Source organism: Triticum urartu, chromosome 5 (assembly GCF_003073215.2).
Source record: "Triticum urartu cultivar G1812 chromosome 5, Tu2.1, whole genome shotgun sequence".
NCBI lineage: Eukaryota > Viridiplantae > Streptophyta > Magnoliopsida > Poales > Poaceae > Triticum > Triticum urartu.
Genome location: NC_053026.1, coordinates 57,146,191 through 57,154,688, shown reverse-complemented (window position 1 = coordinate 57,154,688; position 8,498 = coordinate 57,146,191). Strand labels below are relative to the sequence as shown.

The 8,498-nt window shown below is 41.6% G+C and overlaps 1 protein-coding gene across 2 annotated transcripts; it reads right to left on the bottom strand.

Moving 5' to 3' along the window:
• Window positions 1-320: 320 nt before the first annotated feature.
• Window positions 321-8,293, bottom strand: LOC125507872 (protein tesmin/TSO1-like CXC 2). 2 transcript variants are annotated; one of them, XM_048672396.1, is made up of 11 exons: window positions 8,007-8,293; window positions 6,629-6,798; window positions 5,816-6,545; window positions 5,039-5,415; window positions 4,886-4,957; window positions 2,563-2,743; window positions 2,395-2,490; window positions 2,247-2,313; window positions 1,329-1,497; window positions 826-1,225; window positions 321-743 (listed from the first exon to the last, which is right to left on the bottom strand). In XM_048672396.1, the coding sequence occupies exons 1-10, from the start codon at window positions 8,052-8,054 to the stop codon at window positions 850-852; spliced, it is 2,286 nt and encodes a 761-aa protein (XP_048528353.1). In that variant the 5' UTR covers window positions 8,055-8,293; the 3' UTR covers window positions 321-743; window positions 826-849. The 2 variants fall into 2 exon arrangements, with proteins under 2 accessions (XP_048528353.1, XP_048528352.1); XM_048672395.1 differs by having other exon boundaries at window positions 5,039-5,427; window positions 8,007-8,291.
• Window positions 8,294-8,498: the final 205 nt, after the last annotated feature.

The following is an 8,498-nucleotide window of genomic DNA, read 5'->3' as shown; positions in this document are numbered from 1 at the left end:
GTCTGTGGAGTATAGGTGAAAGAGAAGGCAATGCCTTGTCAGGTACACAGTGGTCAAAGGGTGTCAAAGCGGGAGGAAGACGCTGTGTTCGTCTCTGCACAATCTAAAACCTCGCCGTTTGTGGAATATATCCATAGAGTAGCTCATTGGTTGATTCTTCTATTATCCCTTGGTCGACCGTTCTCCTCATGATGTGGTTAGTAGTACTCCGTATACAACTTCTATAGGAGTAGTTCCATTAATACTATGTAGGCCAATATTTCCGTGATCGGAAGAGAGCAAAATTGACTCCTTCACTGGTACTGGAATCAGACATTCCATCAAGTTCATTGGCAAACACATACTCGAAGGCCCAAAATACCCAGAGTTCTTACATATAAATCTTAAAGGTTTCTGACCATAAGTACATCTAAGGCTCGGTGATTTGATCTCAGTTACAGTTACATAGATTCAAAAATATATAAATTAATTATACAGATGAACATGGATGTGCAACTCAACAAGGACTCTGTCTCCACAGGTGTGGATATAATTACTAGCATGCCGAAGACTCTCGAGGGGGTATTTTGGTACATTATTATTCAACGGTCCACTATAGGATCATGGGATACTTATCAGGCTCTAAAAAGAACTGGCGAAATAAAACTCCCTTGGATGTTCATTAAACTCTCAAGGATGAAGGAGCTGATGCAGCTACGAGGCATTGGCCATCTGGGGAATCAACAAGGAACTAATGAAATGACCTGCATAGGAATAGCTGTTAACTGGATGAATAAAGACTGGAAACTGAATTTACATCTCGACGAGGAAAAGATAAAGGTTTACCTCAGTGACAAATGCTTGATGAATTCAAGGAGCTGGCAAGGTGGTCTTGGTATCCGCGTTATTTACATCACCACCAAGAGAAGGGAATGAAGGGATGGATTTCAGGATCAACTTCCTGCCACTCTTGCAAATTGGAGACAACCCAGTACCAATGCGCGGGGGAGATACCCTCTTTTTATTCGGTGACACGACCTTGACAGAAGTTCGAGGAGATAACCCTCCTTTCAGGCTATCTGATGTACCCACCCCAAACATAATTTCTGCATAGTTTTCAAATGGGGAGAGCACAGTGTCCGTCTTCAGAGGAGCTTGAGAGTTGCATAGTCGAGAAGGATGTCCGAGGACCTTTGTCGTAGACCGTGGCCTCTTAGAGCTTGAAGGTGGAAGAGAAGCCAAGGGTCTGAAGAATAGAAAATTGCTTCAAAGTTCAGTATTTTACCTAACAGTAGGTTCACATTTCATGGTAACATATGTGCAAAGCCACAAAGGTGTGACTCACAAACCTGATATCCATAGCTGAAGGTGTTGTCAGTACATTCTCAGCAGGAGCTGGATTAGCAGCTGGGCAGATAACGAGCTGATTATTATCATCTTCCTTTTTTTCTTCCTTCACACAAGCACTATTTTCCTCATTTCCCTGCTTAGCTTCCTCAATGCTTAACGGTCCGAGCCCTTCAATGGACAAAAGGAACATCAAAAGCTGGTAGATACCGATGGCTAGTAACAAAATTTCAAGAAGACTTACGACCTTCTACTTAACAGTAATGGCTAGCACCAAAATTTCAGTGAACAATACAAGAAAGAGATATGTCAGTCACACAAGTACCAAAACTTTGGTTCCACCAAGATGATTATCCCTTTTCTTTCTCATTGGCCTATTTGGTGCTATTGCATTTAAAAAGAATGTATGTACATGTTTACAATGTACTGTGACATCTTACTTTACACAAAATAACACCACCCATTTACGAGCTAATCATCAGATGTCTTGCCTGTATATTTTCATTTCAAAAATTTGCAGAAGCACACCAATAATGATGTGGTAGTATGGGTGTGATTGTGGTTATAAGGAAATGATGGCTGGCAGCCTTAACAGAAACAGGTTATATTTTCAGCAGGCAATGGTCCAAATTAAAACTAAACCAGTGTAGCCAGGTCTTCTAAACTTATCACATGATTCGGAAAAAAAAAACTAAACTTATCACATCGTTCCTACAAAACATTGTCAATAGAGCACATTTCAGAGAGTAACATGTATTGACAAATCAAAGAACACTTGTTGGGTATGTTTTGTACTTTTGTTTGTCTGAAGCAAGTGCTGTCAACCTAAAGGCTAAAGATGAAACTATGCGCTGTGATGCATGCAGAAGTTTGCAGATTTATAAGATAAGTGTATATAAAAAGAGATAAAAGGAGCTCACCCTCCCTTCTACCAAAAGCATTCTTGCATCCCTCGCATCTGCAACTTATGGAGCATCCCACGCCACCCTTGATGAAGAGTACAGTAATACAAATTCAGGTACGCTAGCCAGCTAAGTAAAGAATATTAAACCATATAAGAGTATGTACCTGATAACATTCGCAGTACTTTTTTAGACACGATGACTTCTTACAGTTGCAGCCTCTTTTGTGACGAGCCGAGGCAGGAGTTTTGTTAGAGTACTCCTACAATGTTGGACAAATGGTATGAGTGATGGTGAAGGGAAAGAAAGTAAAATATGAAAGAATTGTTCTTACCCCTGATTCCTGACCAGGCTCAGATGTCCGAATCACTTTAGGAGCAAATGCTAGTGGATTACGAGATTCAATCTGCTCTCGAGTAGATAGAACTATCTCCATGTTGCTAGGCTTATTCAGACAGCCTTGACATGAACAGGGTTCTGAACAGAAGACTCCAGCATGAAAACACTCGCAGTAACTGCATGAGAATTAGCCAAGTCATCAATACATCAGATAGAATGCATCATCTAAATTTGTCTGCGTTTTCAGCACCTTTTGGCAACAAAAATAATTAAAAAATCAAACTGATTTGTTAACAAAAGAAGTATAGTTTAACCAGTCAAACCAAATTCATTTCAAGTAATAGTATCTGCAGTTGTTGATGTGCATATCTAAAAGAAAAAGAGAAGTCTCACACAGACATGGACATTTCAAGTACTGTTTCTATCTATACTTAAGTATATTTTAGCATCTCCCCTTTATGGTCGTATTCTTGGGAGGCATACCTTGCTACCTCACTAGCGGTGTGGTGCTATGGCAGCGAGTTCATTATGCATATGACCGCAGTAGCTGATAGCTCAACTAACAACCCATACCGGATATCTTCATTTAAATTCCTCTAAATCCTAAGTCAGTTGCACTGTACCCTTAGAACGTTTTACACCACTAGTTTAAGTCTTACACAGTTAGTGATGAAAGACCAAAATGGCCTTCATTAAAGTATATAGGGGTGGCTAGAAGACCAGATGTGGTGATACAGTGAGTGTGACTGTGTATTAGCCAAGTGCACCACAGCTTTCTGCTTTAGGCTTTGCTCATATTGAATTATGCCGATTATTATGTCATCAGAAAAGATAGAAGCCTTACAACACGACTAATTATCATGTCAGTATACCACCATCAGTTGCTGTGTAGAACAGGTGAAGGACTGTGAGGCTCAGTCTGTGGTTAATGTGCTGTGCTGTGCTTAACTTTAAACTGTTGTGAAAAAGTCTATACTCTAAAGTAGAGCAGATTATAAAGTTGAAAGTTATGTTATCCAACAACTGTTATAGTATCCTAGTCTCGTATGTTCTAAAGTACAATAATGTATCCATTTGCAACTGGCTTCTTATGAAAAAAAACCGCTAACTAAACACCCAAATATCTAAAAGCAGTTCAACCATATAGTGTCATGCCAAATAGAACCTTAGATGATGCTGGGACTCAAACCACATGGAGCGCTGGAGACTGAGTCTTCACCAATTTTTGCCATAAATACTACAGTAGTACTCCCACTGTCCCACAATATAAGATTTTTTGCAAGCTATGTTAGGTTGAAAAACGATCTTATATTGTGGAACGGAGGGAGTAATTGTGGGTGTTCCAGGCTGAGTCTTCTATTGGTTTGGAAACAAAAAACACCCACCAATATGTTTTTGTTTCTGTGGGAAACCTTCTATATAAATTGGCAAAATTCCTGACCATATTTCAGTTTTGCAAGATGAAGATCTAAGAAAGAGGCCAGCAAGGTGGATACGGAGAGATTTGGATATTGTAGGTATAAGGTATTGGTAATTTTTAATAAACTAAACTAACTTTTCTCAGCAATAAGATATTTAAAATTATATGACATCTCCGACAATCTGTAGAGATCCAAAATATAGGTCAGGAGGATTTTCCTTTATCAGTATTGCACGGGTCAAAATGTGCAACAATTACAGGAAAACAATTTTAGTACAATTTTGACAATAATTCAGTCAAAACAAGCATCGCTAATGTGACCAAACTGGTACACAGAAAAACTGAAAATTTGAAGAGCTGGAGGACCCGCAAATTCTAACTATTCAGCTACCTGCCCAGCAGAAAGAAAAAAAGAATAAACTTATGTGGCCAACTAACAAGGCTGTGTTTATCTTTGTGGTACATTATTCTAAATTGGATGATGTAACTACATGAGATTCAAAAACATCTTTGTTCAAGGCATAACAGGAAAATCTTGCTAAAACCTGTAAAGATTACCATAACTAGACTCCGCAGCGAATCACAACAAGCACAAAACCTAAAGAAAATGTTGAATATTAACCAGCTCAGAAATGCAGTGATAAATGAGGTAATCATAAGAGGGAGATGACTATAAAAGGAAGCCTAGAGAATCATGTAGAGGCTACAGTGATTTATCTACAGCAAAATTTGGAGCAGCTGATACAGCATGATAACCCTGCACACCTGCATCTTCGACCTCAAGTGCATAAACAGCGCCAGTACATTTAGAGAACCAATATTCAAACTTGTTCATGTTTGGATTAATCTTGTGGCATCCAGTAGATTGAAATCAAAGAAAAGGTACAAGAGACCTTACAGTTTCAAGCATTTTGACTTCTTACAGCTACAACGCTTGCATGAAGTCCCATCACCATCATCAAACTTGTGTCTGCATGGTAATATTGCATTTCCATGATTTGTCCAATAAAATGGTGCTGGTGACATAAAATGACAGGCATAGACATTGTACCTTTTCTTCTTGGGACTGCCCTGACCAGACTCATCAGCATTTGCAACCACGATTGCCTGAGAGGAATCTTCATTTACAATATTTGGTTCAGATGTTGAAGAACTGACAGCACAGGGGAAGTTGCTGGCTTGATTTATGGAAGATTGAGCAGCTTGGGGGACTATTTTGTCTGTTGATATTGGGGCAAGGGCATTCAGATGCAAGCCAATACCAGGCAATGCACATGGAGGGGTTCGCACAGGCTTATCACCAGAATTAGTTTTGCATCTGGGGGTAGTTGTATTTGCAGAATGGCGATCCGAGGTCTTCTTGGCAGCTTTGTTAACAGCCCCAGCCTTTTCATTGAAAAGGCAACGCCTTCGCATACCACGCATATTCTGTGACAAGGCCTGCCAGAACAGTAAGTATTTTGCTGTGATAACTGATAAGAACATTGACTCTTCAGCCAGATTAGTGACAGGTAGTAAAAGAACCAGCAATATGCAATGTATGCAAGATTAGATTTATTTAAAAAATAAAGAGTGCAGAGAGCTAAACCTTAATGCTAAGGTTGTTAAGATATCAACAACAAATTGTCAAAGTGGAAGCAGAATCCGAATAAACTTTCGGTTCTGTTACATTTAATTGTCAATCTTGCAAGATGTAACATCCAGGGTAAATAACCATTATCTCATCCAGTTAGAAAACTACACACCTAACTATTATTCATCTGTAAGCCAATATGAGGACCATGTCCAAAAACAATCATAGCAGCAAAGAAGATAAAAGTATACATACACTTTGGTCGATTGGTATGTGATCACTGGGCTCTTCAACTGCATTACAGATTTGATCATTTGACACTGACTGACTTTGACAAGCACCAGGGAGCAATTGGGGGGTATAATCTGTCGTGGGCCCTTCAACCGTTCCATCCCAGTAAAGATTTGGATCATGTGCAGCATTGCTGATGTAAGAGCCACTTGGCCCATCGGTCAGCAAGGAATTGCCAGAGAACACATTATCAGCGTTTAGTGTCTCATTCACTAACTGTGTATCTGTCTCACATGGTGGGGCTAATCTCAGCATATCCATACTTGATTCGTGTGTAATCAAGTAATCCCCATCATATGCTGTAAATCCATCCTTTTGTTGTTCACATTGTTGGTTTTCATGAACGATTCTTCCAGGTTGTGATGAGTCGATTTTATCTGGGCCAGTGTGATCAAGGAGGGCGCCTTCTAGTTCTATGCCCTCCTGATCTCTAGCAAGATCTTTTTTACCATCAGCATTTTGATTCTTACCACATTCTGAACTGTCACCAACAAACTGGATGGTTTGAGGCAATTTACTTGTAGAGTTTGATCTATTGGCAGAAGAATCAATAGGTCCCTGATTTAGGTGGCAGGTGAAACTGCAATTCTCCGAAACAATGTTTTTGCATTTGATCAACCTAATAGCACTCCCTAGTCGAGTTCTGACACTATTAGGAGAGTTTGAATCTTGAGAAAGTTGAACAGAATCATCCCTGGTTAATATGAAAAGACATAGTAAACCTTAAGCGTAAATGGATGAAACTAAACACAGGTTACAAAAATAATACAAATTTACCTTATCAGAAGTTTAGATTCCTTTGGTGGATTGACATGGGGTGAGGCAAAGATTGAAGAAACAGGAGCCAAGTCAGACGACTTGAATAGGTGCACATTATGTGATGTGTCTTGAGGTTTAGGAGGTGGTATAGGAGATAGATTATTGATAAAATTGAAGACGGGGGAGTCCTGCAGGTAGGAAAAATCTTATTAGCAAACAAACTATTGGATTATCTTTCAGAGGATTTGAAAGTGCATATATTCATCTCCTCACAGGTATTAAAGTGAGCTCAGATGCAAGAAAATGTACATGTTATCCAACTTAGTAAGGTTACAAAATCAACAAATGCAGAGGGTGGGCGAATCCTGAATGTACCAATTATGGATCAATCATAGGTTACACTAGCAAACAAACAACTATCCTTGACCTACAGATTATAGACTCATGTAAATATGCAAAATAACCCAATGCTGCGGAAGAAAATTAGTGTGGAGCACTGGCACAATCAAATCCTAAATTTGTAGACCACTAGCACATCATTATTTAACAGAATTAAGAAAGGCCTGGTGAACAGAGTTCTCAATCACAACCAAATGAAATGAAGGGTGAAGAATGTGAGGGACATCAGGACTACAAGTTTTCTAGCACCAGGCAAAGTACACTGGTATCATCATTTCTTATTGGCACAACCATGTATGCAACTATGCATGATCAAGTAGTACTCCTAATAAAACTCTGTGTCCAAGCTGAAGGCAGAATCCCTAGTCAGAAGTATGAATAGCCGGCAAGAACTTCAATTTCCCATGGATATGCCACCAACAATGGAACTAAATCAGCAGCCATTGCTGTAAGGCACGGATCTGAAAACCAATTCCCATACTAAACCTCTGTTTCTTAACAATGCACGCATCAGAGCATCTAATACTTGAGGAAAATGAAGAGGATAATCAAAGCAAACAATTAAACCCCAGTATCGACAATCAAATCTGTTCATTTGATAAGAATGGACAAAATCCCGAGGGAGGACGCCCATAACATCATTGGAGATTGCATGATTGTTCAGAAATGAAGTCAAACCCCAGCCCCTCTACCGCCAGGAAAGGCCCCTAAATCTCACCAATACAGCATCCACAAAGTGCTGACTAAATGCCAGAATGAAAACCCTAATCGCACACCAAATGCATCCCCTTAGACCTAACCCACCGAACGAATCCAAGCACCCGGAACCCCCCGGAAACAAGGGGGCAGCCCACCGCACTACCAAATCCACGCACGCGCGTCCACGGACCGGAGGAGCGAACCGGCCGCCGACCCCCAGCCCGCAAGCCCGATCCCCCACGAATCGCTCCCCCCTAAATCCCCCGGAAATAATCAGGGCCCGGGCCGAGAAGCGGACCTCGAATCCGGCGGCGGCGCCGGCGCGGGGCCTATCGGGCGTGTCCATCTCTTCTTCGTCCTCCTCCTCCTCCGGCTGCGGCGACCCCCCGTGGGATCTCCCGCATCTGCCTCCCCGCCGCCCCCTCTCTCGCTCGCTCTCTCTACCCTACCCTACTCTACCGCCTCCTGCTAGTGACGAGGGGTGATGAGTGGCATGAGCACCAGCGCTCCGCTGATGATGAAGAATTTTTACTGGGCCTTCGCGTTTGTTTTCTTCGACCTAGCTAGATATACTAGTGCTGTACCGCGGGTGGGTACTAGTGCCACTGGTCCGTCCGCGTGGTCGGGTGGGTTGCGTTTTGAGCGGGGGGCGCCCATGGGCGGGAACCCCATTTTTTCGCACTGACCGGTGGGGCGCCGCTGTCGGTGGGTCGGTCAAGATGGATGTGTTTCGGCTAGGAAAATGGGACGGGAACGAGGAACTGGGAGTGTGTGGGGCACACAGCACTTT